The sequence below is a fragment of the Chrysochloris asiatica genome, unplaced genomic scaffold (genome assembly GCF_000296735.1).
Source record: "Chrysochloris asiatica unplaced genomic scaffold, ChrAsi1.0 scaffold00007, whole genome shotgun sequence".
Taxonomy (NCBI): domain Eukaryota; kingdom Metazoa; phylum Chordata; class Mammalia; order Afrosoricida; family Chrysochloridae; genus Chrysochloris; species Chrysochloris asiatica.
Window position 1 is genome coordinate 21,647,933 of NW_006408525.1, and position 20,653 is coordinate 21,668,585.

The 20,653-nt window shown below is 41.1% G+C and overlaps 1 protein-coding gene and 2 pseudogenes across 1 annotated transcript in view; 1 reads left to right on the forward strand and 2 right to left on the reverse strand.

Moving 5' to 3' along the window:
* Positions 1 to 20,379, reverse strand: part of B4GALNT2 (beta-1,4-N-acetyl-galactosaminyl transferase 2) — a 70,369-nt gene extending 49,990 nt beyond the window's left edge. The window contains exons 1-3 of the mRNA XM_006833654.1: positions 20,280 to 20,379; positions 17,209 to 17,338; positions 16,513 to 16,650 (exon numbers count right to left, since the gene is read on the reverse strand). Coding sequence (XP_006833717.1) covers positions 16,513 to 16,650; positions 17,209 to 17,338; positions 20,280 to 20,379 — 368 coding nt within the window. The remainder of the gene's footprint in view (positions 1 to 16,512; positions 16,651 to 17,208; positions 17,339 to 20,279) is intronic.
* On the forward strand, positions 4,414 to 5,344 carry LOC102824264 (annotated as a pseudogene).
* On the reverse strand, positions 7,211 to 7,747 carry LOC102823254 (annotated as a pseudogene).
* Positions 20,380 to 20,653: the final 274 nt, after the last annotated feature.

The window sequence follows — 20,653 nt, forward strand, 5'->3', positions numbered from 1 at the left end:
CAATTCCTGTTGCCTTGTTCTTTGCCAATTCCTTCAATGCACCTTGGACTTCTTCCTTCAGTATCATTGGCTTTTGATCATATGCTACCTCTTGAAACTGTTGAACATTAACCATTTCCTTTTGGTACAGTGACTCTGTGTATTCCTTCCATCTTCTTTTGATGCTTTCTGGATCATTCAATACTTTGCCCAAAGAATCCTTCAATAACAAAAGTGGAGGCTTGAATATTTTTTTCCAGTTCCCTCAGCTTGAGAAATGCTGAGCGTGTTCTTCCCTTTTGGTTTTCTGACTCCAGATCTTTGCACTTTTCATTGTAATATTTGACTCTGTCTTTTAGAGCTGACCTTTGAAATTTTCTGTTCAGCTCTTGTACCTCCTCTTTCTTCCATCTGCTTTAGCATCTCTATGCTGTTGAGCAAGTTTCAGTGTTTCTTCCGACATTCATTTTTATCTTTTCTTTCTTTCTTGTCTTCTTAATGACTTTTGCTTTCTTCCTGTATGATATTTTTTATGCCATCCCATAAAACTCTTCTGGTCTTCCATCTTTAGTGTGTTTACTGTATCAAATCTGTTCTTCAGATGATCTCTAAATTCAGGTGATATATATTCAAGGTCATATATTGTTTTTAACTGTTTTATTGTGAATTATTTGATAGTTTACATGGGAGAACATTAGCTTTACATTCGTTCTATCATATATTGTTACTTTGCCATGGTTACAATCCCTTCCATGCATCATCAGCTAACCAAAGGGTACCCCCTGTAAGCCTGCCCCCTGGTTGTCAGCACACAGCCCCTTTCCCTCTCTGGGTCTAGAGTTCCCAGTCGTTTCATCGGTCCATGTCATCGTCTCTGCCTCCGTCTCTGGTGTAACTGTTTCTCTGGGTAGGGTCCTGCACTCTGCTTTTCTCCCTTTATGGTCCCAGGGAACTCCACTCCTGGCCTGCAAAGTCAAGGTCATAGTTTGACTCTTGTGGATTTGTTTTCATTTTCTTCAACTTAAGTCTTAATTTGTATATGAGTAATTGATGGTCTGTTCCACAATCTGCCCTTGGCCTTGTTTTGACTGATGATATGGAACTTTTCCACTGTCACTTTTCACAGGTGTAGTCAATTTGATTCCTGTGTATTCCATCTGGTGAGGTCCATGTATATAATCGTTTCTTATGCTATCTAAAGAAGGTATTTGAAATGAACAAATCATTGCTTTTGCTGAATTCTATCATGCAATCTCCAGCATCATTTCTAACACCAAGGCCATATTTTCCAACTACTGATCCTTCCTCTTTGCTCCCAACCTTTGCATTCCAATCACCAGTAATGAGCAATACATCTTGATTGCATGTTTGATCAATTTCAGATTGAAGAAGTTGGTAGAATTCTTCTATTTCATCCTCACTGGCTTTAGTGATTGGTGTGTAAATTTGAATAATAGTGGTATTAACTGGTCTTCACTGTAGGCGCATGGATATTATCCTATCACAGACAATGTTGGACCTCATGACTGATCTGGACATGTTCTTTTGACAACGAATGCAACACCATTCCTCTTCAATTTGTCATTCCTGGTTGTCAGATTCAAAATGGCCAATACCAGTCCATTTCAGCTCACTAATGCTTAAGACATCAATGTTTATGTGTTCCATTTCATTTTTGACAATTTCCAATTTTCCTAGATTCACACTTTGTACGTTCCATGTTCTGATTATTAATGGATGCTTAGAGCTGTTTCTCTTCATTTTCAGTTATGCCCCATCAGCTAATGAAGGTCCCAAGGGCTTTAGTCCATTCACATCATCATGGTCAACTTTTACTTTGAGGAGGCAGCTCTTTCCCAGTCACATTTTGAGTGCCTTCCAACCTGAGGGGCTAATTTTTCAGCACTATATCTGAGATTGTTTTGTTGTTAAGTGCCATCGAGTCAGTTCTGACCCTTAGCGACCCTGTACAGGGTTTCTGAGGCTGTAAATCTTTATGGGGGCAGAACACCTCATCTTTCTCCCATGGAGCGGCTGGTAGTTTCGAACTGCTGGCCTTAAGGTTTGCAGCCCGATTCGTAACCACTACACTTATGGATTACAATGTAAAGAAAACAAAAATCCTCACCACTGGACCATTAAACAACATTCTTATCAACGGAGAAAAGATTGAAGTGGTCAAGGACTTCATTCTTGGATCAACTATCATCACTCGTGGAAACAGCAATCAAGAAATCAAATGACGTGTTGTATTAGGCATCTGCTGCATAAGACCTTTTTAAAGTGTTGAAGAGCAAAGATGTCAGCTTTAGAATTAAGGTGTGCCTGACCCAAGCCATGGAATTTTCTATAACCTTATATGCATGTGAACGCTGGACAGTGAATAAGGAAGACCATAGAAGAATTGATGTTTTTGACTTATGGTGTTGGAGGAGAATATTGAAAGTGCCATGGGCTGCCCATAGAACCAACAGGGTGCTCTTTAGAGGCCAAGATGGCCAAACTTTGTCTCTCGTATTTCGGATATATTGTCAGGAAGGACCAGTCGCTGGAGAAGGATATCATGTTGGTAATATGGAGAGTCCGAGAAAAAGAGGAAGACCCCCAGTGAGATGGATCGGCCATGTGGCCATCAAAGGACTCAAGCATGGCAATGTTGGTGAGGTTGGTCCAGGATCGGGCTGTTTCATTCTGCTGTGCATAGGGTCGCTATGAGTTGGTACTGACTCAAGGGCACCTAACAACAACAACATATCTGAGCGTGGTATCCTTTTGTGCCACTGTTGGTGAATGTGCTGGACTGTAAAGTTGGCTTGAGCTGCAAGGCCTGTGATTCAAGCTCACCAGTCGCTCCTTGGAAACCCTATAGAGGGTTGCTATGGGTCAGAACTGACTTCATGGCTCTTAACAACAGCAACAATATCTGACAGAGTTTCTCTGCATTCATAAGGTTTTCAGTGACTACATATTCAGAAGTAGTTCATATCTTTTTCTTCCTAGTTTGTCTTCGTCTGGAGCTCATCTGAACCCTGTCCACCATGGGTGACCCTGCTGGTATTTAAAATACCCGTGGCATAGCTCCCAGAATCATAGCAACTCATAAACCACCACAGTACAACAAACTGATAGACGAGTTAGTTTCCTTTGTTGTTGTTGTTGTTAAGTGCCGTCGAGTCGGTGCCGACCCATAGCGACCCTGTACAGGGTTTCCAAGGGTGTAAATCTTTACGTGAGCAGAATGCCTCATCTTTCTCCTGCAGAGCAGCTGATAGTTTCGAACTGCTGACCTTAAGGTTCACAGCCCGATTCACAACCACTACGCTACCAGAGCTCCTTGGGAGTAAGTTATTGTTGTTGTTAAGTGTCATCAAGTTGGTTCCTATTCTGACAACCCTGTGTAGAGGTTCCAAGGAGTGGCTGGTGGGTTTGAACCACCAGCCCTGTGGTTAGCAGTCCAGTGATTATCCTATAGCAGCACACCAGGACTACTTGGGTTTGTGGTCTTTGGTATATAGGAATACTTTGACAAAGTTCACTCTCTTGCTCTGGATCCTGCATCTCTGTCTGACTTCCAGTTTGTGGGATTTGTGTCCTATCACCTAACTTCATTCACCAGCTTCTGAAGTGAAGCCTTATGCATCAACAGCCTGTCATCTGACCTTCTGATCTGGGTTTCTCAGCACCTGAAACCACATGGGTGAGGAGGAGCGTCCATTTGGGACTTGCCAGCCTCCACAACTGCATGAGTCATTTACTTGACTGTGAGTTCTATGAGTCTTAACAGTGAATTGTGGAGTACTGGGATGTAAGGAAGAACACTGAGGGGCAGAGTGTTGGTTGGCATTTGTAATTATGGAGCATCTTGGAAAAGTTGGACATTCGGAATCTTTTCAACCTCTGCATCATAGGGACCACCTTCATGCTGATTCTTTTAAAAGGCATTATTCTTACAGCTCCTGAATTGATTTGAAGTTGTAAGAGACTAGGTCATAACCAGGTTCACAAAAAACAAACAAAAAAGCTCCTAGATTTTGATAAGTTGTTACAGGAATCTCAGAATTAAAGCCCAAGGCAGAACCCTACTAGGAATTTTCTGGCCTGGTGCCCTGCAAACCCTTTGTATTCTGTCCTTTTCACCATTTCTGAAAGTATGGTACATGTCTCAGGATCCAGGCTCCATGTGTTTGTGTTGAGCTCCTGAATATATAAGCTTCTTGGACTCATTATAGCGCTGTAGGATCAGCACTGGTTTGTGAACCACAAAGTTGGCTGATCAAATCCACTAGCTGCTCCTTGGAAATCCTATACAGGGTCACTATGAGTCAGAAATGACTCGATAGCACTTAATAACAAAACAAGTCCAAGGTGATGGTGGCTGGCAGCCGGCAGCCTGGGGCTGGGGAGGCCACTGCATCCTGGGCTGCCACCTCCATGATGCTTGTGGAGGGGAGGTGAGTATGGCTGCTGCAGTCTGTGGGGGACCTTGTCCAAGCCCACTCAACTCTGGAGGAAAGAGCCAGACTTCTCAGAGATCAGTGTGTTCAACAAGTGGGACCCCAGGACCTGTTTTATGTTCAGCAAAGAGAGCTTACAGTGACCTCCTCAAAGGATGGCACCATCTCCGTTCTGGGTTCAGATGATGCTACCACTTGTCACATTGTGGTCCTGAGACACACAGGTAATGGGGCTAACTGACACATTGCGATGGAACCGACACCAAAGCCGAGGTCCCCTTGATCATGAATGCCAAAAAGTCCTTTTCCTATCACACTCAGTGTGGAAGGTTGGAAGTGCACCTTGTGGGCAGTTTCAGTGATGACAGACAGCAGCTGTCACAGAAACTCACTCACCAACTTCTTAGTGAATTCGACCGACAGAAAGATGACAATCATTTAGTAACGCTGTGTGTGCCAGAATTAAATGACTGGGAAGAAAATGAAAACCATTTTCCAATCATTTATGGCATCGCTGTCAATGTTAAAACTTCTGAGATTTACAGAGCCTCCTTTCAGGACCGAGGCCCAGAGGAGGAGCTGTGTGCTGCACGCATCCTGACGGGAGGACTGCACAGAACAACTTCGCATAGGGCCATACTCCTGGATGCCATTTCTGCATGTGGCTTTCTGGTTGCAACAAGATGATAAACAAATACTAGAGAACCTTTCCATATCACCTCTGGCTGAGTGCCCCCCCCCCCACACACTTCATTGAACATACTTCATTGAACATATCAGATGGATCTTAATGTTTTTTTAAAAAATACCCATCTCCAACTAGCAAATTGTTTCCTGGAAACAAAGCTGTGCTCTAAAAAAACAAAAATGATGATGATGGCTTATGGGAAAAAAGCTCTTCTCAAAGCTAAAACCAGGAGTTACCACAGAAGGCAATTTAGGGGCATGACAGAGACCACTGTGAGATAGGAGGAATGTGAACTTGGGATGGACACACCACTGTGTCTTAAGTCTCCATACATTTCAGTATCTTTCAAATGACTTTCAAAATAAAATGTTATTTTGGCAAAAACAAAAAAACAAGTCCAAAGCTAATGGACCAGTGTTTAGAACTGGCACTGATTCTGGTTCCAGAGTCCCAGTTAGGCCAGTTTTACAAACCCAAAACTTAATGAGTCCCTTACTTAGAACTGGCGCTTGAGCCTGACTTTGGGGTATCAGCCCTAGGCTACAGATTAGTTGACCGTCTCATGAATAGATTCTGCTGGTTTCATTGTACTCATTTAAAATAAAGCTGATAAGTTTGAGGTCTCCTTAATTCTAAAGAATTGTTTGTCCGTCAGCCCCTCTTTACCAGGATGTTAGCTTAGGGTTCATGAAAATACTATAAGCCACATAGATGTTTGTTTCTGAAAAAATGAGTGCTCTTTTTTCTTTTTGGGACATGAGTTCCCATTTGCATTGTCTTTGCTTTTCTCTATGGGAAATTTTTGTTTTGTCCTCAGGTTTTGCCAAAAGGTTTGATATTCCTCCGTCTTTGACTCTGTAAAGTTAATAAGTTTTATCTAGAACCTACTTTTCTGTTTACATGGGTTAACCTTTCCAAAGACAACTTGAAGTTGCTGTAGACAAACAAGAAACTGGTTTTGTGTTATGCTGTTAAACACATAAAGCAGGTTGGTTGAGCTGGCTTCACAGATCAGTGAGTTTACGTAGTTTTACTGTCTTGTTTGGTTCTGAGAGCTTGGCTCTGATTTTCAGTGTCGAGTCTTTTTTTATGCCCAACTTCAGGTTGAAGGCTGAGGCTGACCATTGCAAATTTTTCATGAAGCTGTCTTTAGTCTCAATTCTTTCTTATTTCAGAAAAACGGCTTCCTGTATTTTTTTTTTTCCCCTCCTCTAGCTTTATTGGATAGCTTAAAATTACATTTCTATTTTCTAGAACTTCAGTTGCTTTTTCCATCCAACTTTTAGAAACTGATTACAGCAAATGAAACACAGTTGTCTAAGTGATATAGTATAAAAAAATAACATCTTGATTTCTGTGAAAATGCTTTTCTTCACAATTCCAGAACAGCTCCAAATTATGCTAACTCTGAGCATTGATATTTACTCTGGGTTTTAGATTTAGTCTTTGAAGAGAGAGAGAAAAAAAAAGTGTGTTCTAAACCTTTGCCATCACCATGTGTATATCCAGCATCAACTCTGTGATGAAGTTGTTCCTTTTGAGACTTTTATCCTGGTATTTCTCTCTCATAGTCATTAACGCACATGTTTGTCTTTGTTTACTCCCACTCAACTGTATGTTCTATGTAGGGCCTGATACAGATGTTACTTGATGTTATTGAATAGCTACTGAGGTCAGACAATCCAAGACCATCATTATGCTAAAATTAAAGTTACTTACAGAAGTTCATAGACACTTCCAGAATTGTTTTTACGTCCTACATGGGAACATTTCAAGAAACCCAGAACAGGCTTAATGGTCTGACTCTTCCCATTCATTAATCCCTTATTCACCAGTGGCATGGAAAGGGGGTTCTTTAACAAAGCATTATACATAACACCTCTACCAAACTAAACATAAACTTTTTTTGTAGTTAAATGCAGAAAATTTTTTTTTTTTTTTTTCTCCATCCTTTTCCTCTTTTTACACAGCAAATAAAGCTCACTGGCCTGGGAGCAGATTTATTTGCCAACCTTTAGCAAGTGAAGAGAATTCAGAGAAAACAATACAACCATCAATCAGAAAAAGGAGGGGCGACAAAGGAAACGAATTAAGCTGTAGCCTCAATTGTGCATTCCTGTGCAAGGTGCCCTGACTTGCCACAGCGGTAGCAGTTGACTTTGCTTGTCTTGCTGCAGTTGATGGCTACATGACCAGTTTCACCACACCTATAACACTTCCCCTTGATGCAGTCTTTCTGAATGTGTCCAAATTCTTCACAAGAATAGCACTTCTGCTCATCAGCGTGGTCACAGTCACGAGCCAGATGGCCTGGTTTGCCACAGTTGTAGCAACACTGCTTTCGCTCTCTCTTGAGCTCCTTGCAGTCCTTGGCAATGTAACCACCTCTACCGCAGTTATAGCAGGCATCCTTCTGAAGATCACAATCCTTGGCAAGATGACCAGACTCACCACAGCGATAACAGATGTCTGGAAGAGATGAAGAAATAAACTGGAAACCTCTATCCGAGGTAAACCCACCTCTGCCACGGCTTCTCATTCCACGACTACAGCCTCCTTCTCCAGTAGGGTATTCGCGGGCCCGGTGACCAGATCACCCACACTTGAAGCACTCATTGCTGCTCATGGCTGCAGTTAGGTCTTCTTCAGCATCTGAGCTGGTCCGCAGCGGTGGAGACTCAGACGCAGACCCCAGGAAGGCGGCTCGCAAGGTAGCGGCTATTTATTTTCAGGGTCCTTGCCTCGGTTTCCTGTATTTTTAAATGGCATGATACCCTAAGGATGCTCTGGGCTTTCAGTAGCTACTTTGATAAACCATGATATAAATTGGTCTATTTGAAAAGTACACTGAAAAAATGGATGGATTGTTTATTTTGATTGGTATGTTGTTGTTGTTAAGTGCCGTCAAATCAGTTCCAACTCATAGTAACCCTATGTAGTGTTTCCAAGGAGCAGCTGGTGAGTTCGAACCATGAACCTTACGACAGCAGAAATGATAGCAGAGGCAATGGTATGAAGAGATAGAGCAGCTGTGGGCTCTAGGCCCATAGACTGAGTAAGGCTGTGTGCCTATGGGCAGGAGGCTGGCTTGCAGAATATGTTCTTAAGACACTTAAATGAATATATATTTTTTGCTTTGTATGCGTACATCAAATATTTTTGCTTTGTTCATTTGTGAAACATAAGATGTAAAGCAGTAGCCACAGGGAGGAAATAGGATTTTGTTGCAGGAAGGGGATTGTAATCATTGAGACGAAGCAAAGCATATAATATGTTCAATGTAAAACTGATGATCTTGTTTGTTAACCTTCACTTAATTCACAATAAAAAAAAAAAGTTTAAAAACATACCAATAAAGATAAAAAAGACCAAATGAAACAGATACAGATGAAAATCCTGGAACCCTGAACTTCAGAGGAAAGGTTAGAGAAGTGGATTGAGTGCATTCTGGGAGGAGAAGCTGAGCAGGGACAACGAGAGGGGACTGACTGGTGAACAGCTGGTCAGATGTGGCATGGACCATCTTAAACCTTTGTGTGAGAGCTTTGGCAACAGAAAGTGACCTGGACAAGCAGAGCCACACAGGTAACTGGAAAGGTGTGGTACTTTTTTTATTTCCATGTTTCCCTGGTAACCAGTGGTGTGTCCAATTTCCACCCTCTTCTACCCCCAGCACAATCCCTGTTTTCCAGGAATATGGAGCCACGTGGTTGGGAGCTACACCAGTATGAGTCAGGAGCAAGTTGTGCTGCTTTGGTGCCTGGATTCAGGTGGGCTTCGCTTAGGACCTACAGAATCCAAAGAGTCACCAGACCAGCATTTGACCAACCACCCTACCCTCAACTGCCCTGTGGTCCTAACAGACACTGAAACTAGCTCCATCAAGGGCCTCCACGAACTTCTTCCATGTTAAGAACCCTAAACATAGATAACACCAAGGCCAATAGACACTCCATTTAGAGCCAGAAACTGCTGTCACATCCCTCCCACACCCACATCATGAGATCCTTGGCTTGCAGGACACTCCATTCCCCCACCCCACCCCCCACCCCCTAACCCCCTGCCAAACACAAACCAGAGTTTTCCCTTCTCTGGGTTCAACAGCTGCACTGTTTTTTTGTTTTTGTTTTGTGGTTTGGTTTTTTCCTTTTGTTGTTTCATAGTTTTTGTTTGTTTATTCTTTCTCCTCCATCTTCTTTTTTCATTCACTTGAATTGTATCCTTTCTATCTCTACTTTTGTTTTTCCTTCTTTTCTTCTGTCTCTCATTTCCCCTCTCCTCTTTCTTCTTCTTTTATTTTCTTTTTCCCTTTTGATTTTTTTTTTTTAACTACTCTCTACTTTCTTTTTTCATCTTCCTTCTCCCTGGTTTTTCTGTTATTTTGATCTTGTCCTTCTATTTTCTCTTCTAGAGCTCCATTTTCCTCTTCTTCTTTTGTCTCTCTCTCTCTTTTTAAGGCTCCATGAATAATTTATTCCATTTTAAGTTTTTATTTTTGTTTCCTTTCTTTCTTTTTATAAAAAGTATAAACCTTTTCATTTCCTTAATCACAATTTGTACAACTTAGTGTTATGGCATTTAGCAGCAATAGCATTTGTTCCTTTTTCTCCCTCTTTTCTCTTTATAATTATTATGTTCTTTTCCTGTGGTCCCTGACAGTTCAAAAAAATTTTTTTTCATTGTTGCTTGCTTGCTATTTTATTCTGTTTTGCTTTCTAGTGTTTGTGTGGCAGGGTAGAGTTGGGGAGTTTCTTCCCTTTCCCACTCAACAGGAGACAACAACTGTGTCCATACAGCTCAGCCATAACCATACCCTCTGCAGGTCCACACATGGGACATGAGCCAATACCAGTTCCTATACACTACCTGTTCAACAAGAAACAGCAGCTAACACCAGTCAAACCCACTTTAAACTGAGGTGCATGAACGGCAAACAGAAAATGGTGCACATGCTTCTATTCTCTAACTACAACCTCAGGAGACAATTGGTGAGTGCCTAAGAATACATCAACATACAACCAAGTAAATACAAATACAAAAACACAACAAGGTCCCAGAGACAACAGACAATTTTAGCTCACATAAAGAAACAGTAGAAAATGGCACAAGCAAATGACCATGATGCAGATCCAAAAACATTTCTGAGGAAGAAGAGGTAATGGAATAACTGGAAAATAATTCAAAAGAATGATATTTAGGTACCCCCAAAGGATTGACAGAAAGAGTGAGGAAAGGAAGGAGAACACAGAAAAAAACTTTAGAAGAATTCCGGAAAACTCTACAAGAACAAACAGACAAAATAAATGCAAAGTTTGAAACAACACAAAATTTGATATTAGAAATCCAGAAGATTGATACTAAGAATTCAGAGAAATAGACAATATATTGAAACGGCACACCTCAGTAAATTTTAAGACATCAAAATACTACAAAACAGCTTTTCATATCACAATGCTATGAAATAAAAAATTAGTAATAGGAAGAAAAAAAAATCAAATACATGGAAATTTAACAACACCCTGTGTAAAAGTTACTGGGTAATAGATGAAAATAAAAATGAAAAAAAAAATTTAAATTCTGTGAGTTAAATGAGAATGAAAATTCAACTTACCAACCTTTGGGACACAGCAGAAGCCATGCTCATAGGACAATTTATAGCAATAAATGCACATATCCAAAAAGAAGAAAGAATAAAAAATAACACCTTCACCAAACACTTCCAACAATTAGAAAAAGGAGACCAAAGTAAACCTACAATAACCAGAAGAAAAGAAATAATAAAGACTAAAACAGAAATAAATGAAATAGAAAAACAATAGAATCAACAAGACAAGAAGTTGGTTGTTTGAAAGAATTAATAAAATATTCAAAACATTGGCAGATCTAACAACAAAAAAAGAAGATACAAATAACACAAATAAGAAAGTATACAGGAGACATCACAATAGAACCAATGTAAATAAGAAGGATAACAGAATATTATGATGAATTGTAAGGAGCTCTGGTAGCATAGTGGTTTTGAATCGGGCTGCGAACCACAAGGTCAGCAGTTCAAAACTACCAGCTGTTCCATGGGAGAAAGATGAGGCTTTCTGCTCCCGTAAAGATTTATAGCCTCGGAAACCCTGTACAGGGTCGCTATGAGTCGGAACCAACTCCTCCATGGCACAAAATCACCACCACCATGATGAATTGTACTTCAACAAATTTGAAAACCCAGAACAAACTGACAAAGTTCTAAAAACACACGACCTATCTAAACTAACACAGACTAAAATAGAAAACTTGAAAAAGCCTATAACAAGAGAATAAATTGATCAAGTATTTTAAAACTCCCAACTAAAAGAAGTCCAGACCCAGATGGCTTTACTGGTGAATTCTAGCAGACATTCAGAGAACAGCTGACATCAATTCTACTCAAACTATTCCACAACATAGACAAAGATGGGAAACTTGCAAATTTATTTTATGAAACAAGCATAACACTGATACCAAAACAGGCAAAGACATCACTAAGAAAGAAAATTATAAACCAATATCCCTCATTGAAGAACACTTCAATGTTTGAACAAGAAGACAAATAATCTAATTAAACAATGGGCAGAAGACATGAACAGACACTGCCAAAGAAGACATTCAACAGCCAACAAACACACAAAGTAATGCTCATGATCATTAGCTATTGTGTTGTTGTTAAGTTCCATCGAGTCAGTTCTGATCCATAGTGACCCTGTATAGGGTTTCCTAGGAGCAGCTGGTGAAATCTGAACCACCAGCCTGTGGTTCAAGTCGACTTTGCAGTCCAGTGCATAAACCAATAATGCCACACCAGATGCAAATCAAAGTAACAGTGAGATATCAAATTACTCCAGCATTAGTAGCAAAGTTCCAAAAAACAGAAAACAACAAATGCTGGTGAAGGTGTAGAGTCTCGGACCTTTCTACATTGCTGGTGGGACTGTAAAATGGTGCAACCACTTTGGAAAATAGCATGGCATTTTCTCAAAAGTTTGGAACTAGAAATACTGTATTACCTAGCAATCTCTGCATTTGATATACGTCCTCAAGAAATAAGAGTTGTGGCATGATTAGATATATGCACACCCATGTTCATGGCAGCACAAGTCACAAGAGTAAAAAATGGAGATAGTCTAAATACCCATCTACTGAGAATAATTAAGGCAAATTCGATACATATGCACAATGGAATATTACTCAGTGTTGAAGAATAACAAAGAATCTGCAAAACACCTTACAATATGGATGAACCTGGAGGATATTATGCTGAGTGAAATTAGTCAATCACAAAGAACAAGTATTGCATGAGCACACTGTTATATAAAAGGAGCTCTGGTAGCATAGAGGTTAAGAGTTGGGCTGCTAATCTCAAAGTCAGAAGTTTGAAACTACCAGCTGTTCTGAGGGAGAAAGATGAGGCTTTCTGCTCCCATAAAAATTTACAGAAACCCTATACACGGTTGCTAAGGAGCCCTGGTAGCATAGTGGTTACAAATCGGGCTGCGAACCTTAAGGTCAGCAGTTCAAAACTACCAGCTGTTCCACAGGAGAAAGAGAAGGCTTTCTGCTCCCGTAAAGATTTACAGCCTCGGAAACACTGTACAGGGTCTCTATGAGTCGGAACCGACTCCATGGCACATAACAACAACATACAGGGCCACTATGAGGTAGAACTGACTCTACGTCTCACCACCACCACCACTCTTGTATAAAGTTAAAAGATTTTCTTCTTAAATGAAATAAATGTTCTGTGATAGCTACAGGGAGGATGAGAGATGGTGGGGAGGGAGAAGGTCAGTACTGTGAACTGATGGTACTTGGAGCGGATTGCAATCACTGGACTGACAGAGTGTATGATATGTTGAAGGTGGGGCTGATGGTCTACTCTGTAAACCTTCACTCAATTCACAATAAAGAGTTAAAAAGAAAATATAATGTTAAAGATGGAAGGCTGAACTACTTACGAAGAGAACAGGAAAAGAAAAAGACAAAAGGTCAGGAACTCCGCCCAGTAGAGTGGAGATCTTGAAATATGTTTAAAAATAGGAGTTAAATAAGGTGAGCAGTGAGATTTAAGCCGGACAAATGTTGTTTAATATGGTTTTCAGAAATTGGATGGATTCCCAATATTAAAGAACAAAATTCCTATCAAAGAACCATTTTAAATAGTCACAAGATACAAATCACAATGAAAACCTGAAATGTTCTACCACCAGCCAGAGACTTAAGATTATATCAAGGAACTGGTCTGGTTGAGCAGACTTTGTGGTTTCCAAAACCTAGTTGAAAAAATCTTCTAAGAGCCAATGTGGCTGCTAATGCCAAGTGCCGTCAATTCTGTTCTGACGCATAACGACCCTGTGTAGGGTTTCCTAAGAGAGGCTGGTGGCTTGAACCACCGACCTTGCTGTTAGTCGTCCAGTTCTTATTCTACAGTGCCACACCAGGACAGTATAAAAGGTTGAATGAAGACTTAAAATATTTAAATGAACTTTCTTTTCACAAATAATAATAATATTTTATGGCATATGGACCTAAAAATAATTCCATAATCTTTAGGTAATATACCAATGTTAAATTAAATTAATAAATGTTTGTTATAATTTAAGGTTATATACTTTTTGCTTTTTATGCCACAGAGAAAGGATACTTATTTTGGGTCTGCTAATAAATGTGTTCATTTTGCCACTTAAAATCTTGTACCATGAGTTGTTGTTGTGAAGTGCCGTCAAGTCAATTCTGACCCATAGCGACCCTTTATAGGGTTTCCAAGGAGCAGCTGGTGAGCTTGAACCACCAACCTTGCAGTTCAAACAACTTTGCAGTCTGACGCATTAGCCCACAGTGCCACACCAGGACTCTACTGTACCATGTGACAAGGACAAAATTTAAAAGGTCATTTAAAAAAAGAGGGAAAATTCTATTTGAAATTGTCAATGTTTTATTCTATCATGTCTAAAGTTTGATAGGTTAATTTATTATGTTTTTAAGAGCATTAGTATGAAAGAGTATATAAAAATTGGATTTCTTGTTGTTAAATGACAAAAATTTTCCTACTAGACATTCAAAGCAGTGTGGTTGGTCATCCTCTATGAGCAGGGCACTATTGCCTGTTTCCTACTTGGGTCAAAATCCATGTACCAAAGATTTGGTTGCTATGCAGTGTGTATGCTACATCAGCCATGACTGAACCATTTTGAACAGGTTGAAAACCCTGGTTAAACCAGGGTTTAAACCAGTGGCTTCATAGGACAGAGACCTGGTGATCTGCTTTTGTACAGATTACAGCCTAGAAAACTCTATGAGACGGTTCTACACTGCACACGTGTTCGCTAAGAGTTAGAATAGACTCAGTGATACCTCACAATAGCAGATCATTCTTTAGAGTTCCTCCTACCAACTGCTGCAACAGAGGAAGCCACCACTGACTTAGAGCTGGGTATCAGAACGGTGAGAGTCCGGGCCCCTGCAGATCTCTGTCTGAGCTCCAGAACAGAGCTTCAGGGTGTTAACAGGTTCTTTGTCAATGGCCCAGAGGATCTGTAGCTAATCCCAGCTGTACCTATTACATACTGTGTGAAGTTGATCACGTTACTTCACTTCTGTGAACTTTCGTTTCTCATCCATAAAGCAAGGGTAACAATTTAAATATGGTTGTTAGGAGGATAAAATGAGCATTAGCAACATAGAACGTTAGCAAGTAGCATCCCCCCCACCACACCCAGATGTCATACTGTGATGACTTTCATGTTGCAATGATGTTAGGTTTCCTGAAACTATGTCATCAGTATTTTGAATACCAGCAGGGTCAGCCATTGTGGACAGGTTTCAGCAAAGCTTCCAAACAATGCTTCAGCAGAAAGAAAGGCCTGTTGATCTACTTCCCCAAATTAACAACAAAACCCTATGTTGTTGTTGTTGTTGTTGTTGTTGTTGTTGCTAAGTGCCATTGAGTCAGTTCCAACTCATAGCAACCCTGTATAGGGTTTCCAAGGAGAAACTGGTGGGTTTGAACTGCCAGCCTTGTGATGCACAGTCCACTGCTGATCCTACATGCACCACACGAAAACCCTATAGATCCTAACAAAGCACTATCTGAATGGCTTGCTTTGGACATATCATCAATAGGGATCAATCACTGGTCCTCTACTTCACCATACATGACGTCCTCTTCCACTGATTAATCTTCTCAATTAGCTTATAGAATAATAGAACAGATAAGAAAAATAGAGAGAACCATATGTGACAAGCTCTCACACCAGGTAGTACCTTGTGTTCTGATTCTGTGTTCCCATAACTGCCTGCCTCCAGCCAGGACAGGTCCCACTGTTTGTCTGTTTCCTGTTCTCTCTTTGCTACTATTTTGGGAGGTCTCCCAAGTAGAGGATGGGAAGAGTACAGTGTAATGAATATCTGTAGCATAAAAGAATGGTGTAAGGGGGAGCACAGAGAACACGATGACCAGGAATACGGCTTCCTTCTCTGCCCTGGACAGTGTGGGGACTGCAGAGGGAAAGCAGTTGTCTTCATCAAGATAGGCCTGAGGGATGTGGTGGAGGAAGAAGGAGCAGGGAAGCAGAGAGAAGACTGAGAGATGGAGAGATCAAAACAGAGGAGGGCAGGGGAGCGAGAATAAGGGGACATGAGGCTGATGACTGTTGGGAGAAAGACTGGTTTCCAGGACCTCACAGGAAGGGCTAAGGAACTGGGAGGTGGTCCTGGTCAGTCTTCACCTGCCCTCTCCCTCACCTGTGGAAATGACTAGTTCTCTTGGAACTACACCTATTAATACAGGTTTAGAGAAAACCAAACATAACCCAATAATAATGACTGCTGTGCCCTGGGTCTGATGCCAATGAGGGAGTGGCTGGGCAGGGAGAGGCTCAGCTGCTACGGGTGCTTCATAACATTCCCATTTAGCTGCTGAAGCACACTGACTACCTGCTTTGTGCAAGGCGCTGTGTTTGGTACAAAGATAACCTGGCATGGATCCCACTTCCAATGAGTTTACAGTAAAATTGAGAAGATATGATTGACACTTCCTACCAGTACCCATTTTTCACAGGCGTTGATATATGGGAAGTTCAAAACTGTACCTGGTCTGAAGTTGTCATGATAAATAGTTATCACCAACATCATCCTGATTATCTTAAACATGCCCGCAGTTATAAGGATGATACAGGATGGAGCAAAGCTTCGTTCATCAGAGTCAATGTGATGGCTGCTCACAACCAGTAAAGTCCCCAGTCCAGTGCCTGGCACATGTGTTAATAGAAGTCCCTTCCTTTCCCTTAAGGTCCACACCAGCAGGATAGATTAGAGAGAGTTTTGCCTCTATTGCAGGACCCAAGAGCCCTTGTGTTCTTAATTTACCTCCTCTGAAAGTGTTCATATTCCGCCTGTCTCCTTGCGTTCACCCCTGGGAGGTCATTTTCATTATAGGCATTCTGAAAGTTCATGACTGTCTGCCATTTGGTGGTTTCACATTTGCACTGGTTTTTCGGGAACAACCTAAAACAAGTAAGAAGACTGTAAATATGGATTGAGTGGTGAGCTGGTGGATGGGAAGGAACCTGTGTGTCGCTCACCCTGAGAATCCTCATTTCCACACCTGGGCTATACTAACTGGGTGGAGGTCCTGGAGACCCAGCAAAGGTCCATCTGGAGTCACAGGTGGCTTGAGGTTGAAGGTAGGGAAGGGGATAAAGATCGAAGACTACTTCTTTCATGAATTATCCCTCATATTTAACTTCCTTAAAACTGAGAGCTCACATGAGTATCAGTGACATGTATGCCCATCCAGAAGAGACAGAAAGCAGAATTTTTCCTATCGTTTTAGTTCAACAGACCCTCCAGAGTTTGAAGGGACTTCACTGGGTGTTACTATAGAACAAGCCCTTCCCAGGTTCCCACACTTTGGAATGATTCTATCAGTCAGCACAGGTTTAGGAAGGTAGACAGTCATATGAAAAATGGGCTCAATAGGGCATGGTAAGCCTTAGGAAGAACAAGGGAGAGGTTAGGCCAAAGTGGAAGAGGATGGAAGAGAGAAGACACTCAACATCTTACCAGATTCCATCATAGGTAAAGAGGTTCCTGAGATGTTTTTCAGGTAAAAGCTTCAGCATCGGTGCTGCTGGAGCAGGATGTTTGAGTTTTGGGTTGAAGTTTCTGTTCTCGATATGAAGGACCTCGCTTCCTAACAGAAATAAAATAATTCCAAGTCCAAAGAGTAAGAGGAGCATCTTGAAGAACCGCTGAAATCTAGAGCAGAGGGAGACAAAAGAGCAAGTTACCTTAAGACCCTTTTTCTTGATTTTGTAATAAATGGCTTGATTATGTAGCATGTATGGGAATAGCAACTTGAGGGAATAATGATATCTTATACTACTTACCAATATAAACTTCTGATAGAAGAGTTAAATGTAGAGATTTAAACTGCAACAGAGATTCAGAAAAATCAAAAGTAAAAGAATAGCTAAAAACATTCCAAGAAAATGAGGAGTGGGGAGCAAGGTTTGCAATATTAATATGAGCATAGTTCAAGTCAAGGCAAAAGAAAATAGTATTAAATAGGACAAAAGAACCACTTCATAATGATCAAATGTATGATCTACAAAACATATAATAAAGTCATAAACTTTACCTAGTAAATAAAAGCAAAACAAAACAAAAAAAACAAGCAGGAAATGAAAAGAGAAACGTCTAGAAATACAGTGTTGTTGTTAAGTGCCGTTGGGTTCCAACTCATAGTGACCCTGCATAGGGTTTCCAAGGAGCAGCTGGTGAGTTTGAACCAGCAACCGACTTTGTGGTCCAGTGCTTATCCTACAGTGACACACTAGGGCTCCAGAAATACAACTGTTGTTATTGTTAAGTGCCATTGAGTTGATTCCAACTCATAATGACCCCGTATAGGGTTTTCAAAAAGCAGCTGGTGAGTTTGAACTGCTGACCTTGTGGTTCAAACTAACCTTGCAATACCATGCTTTATCCAACAGCACCACACCAGATTCCAGAAACACAACAGTAGTTACACATTCTTACATGCCTCTTCCAGTTTTTGACAGATTAAGTTTCAAAATTATACAAAGCAATAGAGCAACTAAACAATGCATATTCTGCTAAAGAACTCAAGAACAATTACAAAACCTGTTCTTATTAAAGAAAACTGCAATAAAGTGGAAATAGTTTTAGATGATATATTTTGTGCAATTAACATATAACCTAGAAACAACCCCTCCCAAACAACGTCGGATTTTTATAAAAGCTTTCCAAAGCAACTCTTTAATCAGAACAAGAATATAAAGACAATCAGAACACTTAACAAAACTATGAAACATGATAAAACTATGCTGAGAGGAAAGTGTATAGTTTTAAACACATATTTCTAATCACAAAACATAAAAAAAGTAATGAATTGCATATCCAAATAAAGTCTGAAAAGGGAAGACAAAACAAATCTAAGAAAAGCAGAGACAAGAACTCAATCACTTTTGAACTGGCAAATGTTGTACATGGGGTCCTGTACTTCAGACATATTCAAGTTAAGATTGAAGTTCTCAAAGACTTCATTTTGCTCAGATCAACCATCAACACGCACAGAAATAGCAGCCAAGAAATCAAACGACATATTGCATTAGGCAAATCTGCTTCACAAGACCTCTCTCTTGAAAGCGATGAAAAGCAAAGATGTCAGTTGGAGGACTAAGCTGCGCCAGCCCCAAGCCATGGGTTAGGTGCACCATATATGCATGTGAAAGTTGGACAGTGAATAAGGCAGATCATAGAAGAAAAATGATGCATTTGAGTTCTGGTGTTGGAGGAGAATATTGGAAGTACCACGGACTGCCAGAAGAACCAACAAATCTGCATTGGAGGAAGTACAACCAGAATGCTTCTTAGAAACCAAGATGGCCAGACTTTGTTTCTCATACTTTGGACATATTATCAGGAGGGACCAGTCCCTGGAGACGGACATCATGCTTAGTAAAGTGGAGAGTCAGTGAAAAAGAGGGAGACCCCTCCCCACCCCAACGAACTGAATTGCCCCAGTGGCAGTAGTTTAAGTGTAGCTGCAATTGTGAGATGGCACAGGACATGGCAGTGTTTCATTCTGTTGTTTATAGGGTCACTATGGGTCAGAACCAACTCAACAGCAACAAAATGATCGGTTATTGTCGTAAATTGCCTTGAGTCAGTTAATCCCAACTAACAGAGATCCCACATGTTTCAGAGCAGAGCTGCTCCAAAAGGTCCTCAAGGCTGTGACCTCTCAGTAACCGACTCCCAGGCTTGTCTTCTGAGGCCTCTCTGGTCGTGTTTGGGTAGTCCTTAGGTACGTTCCCCAATGAAAGCCACAGCTCCTTTGTGCATGATTCCCAGCTGCCCACAGTGAGAGAAAAGGCAAGTTTGGGGGAGACTTGCCGGCTCTAAACTGGCATCAGTTTAAACGCCAGGACCCTCCTCCCCAGTCACCTACTAAGGAAGTGGGGGAAGGAGAAGGTTGTAGTGGATCTTCACTGAGACATTCAATAGACACAAAAACAGCTTTTCTTTCCCACATCTTCTGTCCGTGTGCCCCTACAGGTGCCCCATTTTAACGCCTGTAATATGTAATATCTGTAATCATTGCAATGAAATGATGAGTGTAAAACTGATGTTCTCCCATGTAAACTATCACTCGATTCACAATAAAAACTTAAAAATAAATAAAAATAAATGTAATCTCACCAACAGACTTTTACATTTTCCTGCAATCATTTCTTTTTTTTGCCCATCTAGAGACCTTTATTCAGGGTGAGGAAGATAACCTCTGCCGGAGAGAGAAGGCAGGAGGCAGAAGGGAGGAGAGAAAGAAGGAAGAGAGCGTCAACAGAAAGGGAGGGGATTTATATAGGTTCAACAGGAAGGGAGTGGTCTGATTTATCAAAAGCCACGTTGTCCTTTAAACTACACGCCTTGTAGCTTAGGGCAGGGAAACAGACAAAATGGAGTTGGAGGGAAGGGAGAGGGAAGAACTGGAAGGTATTGTAACATTGTAACATTTCCCCCTCTTTGATTAAATAAGAAAAATGAATGGCCGTCTCTATGATCCATGCCCGTGGGAGAAGGGACGAAGGTCATTTTTCTGTAGCTACTTCCTGCTGGCATTGGGGTGATACGGCTGTCTTTGGTCTTTGGGCTTGGACCACGGTCGGCGATGGCTTTGTCGTTGTTGGCGGTGTTGTCAGTAGCCATTGGGCTCTTCAATGGGATACCAAGAAGTGATGGAACCAGGTCAGCAGCTGGACTGGGCTTAGGCCCGCAGTTCTAGGTCTTCGGAACCCGAGCCAGAGGGCTGAAGAATTGACTCCTGCCAGTGATGGATGCTGAGAAGGCGTCAGGGAAGATGATCGCGGGTGCTGGGAGGGCATGTTGAAATGAGCAAGTTAGGGCACCGGGAGAATTGGGGTCTTGGGCCTTCCGATGTTAAATCGGGGGCCTCAACCATCCCACTTCTGACACCAATGAA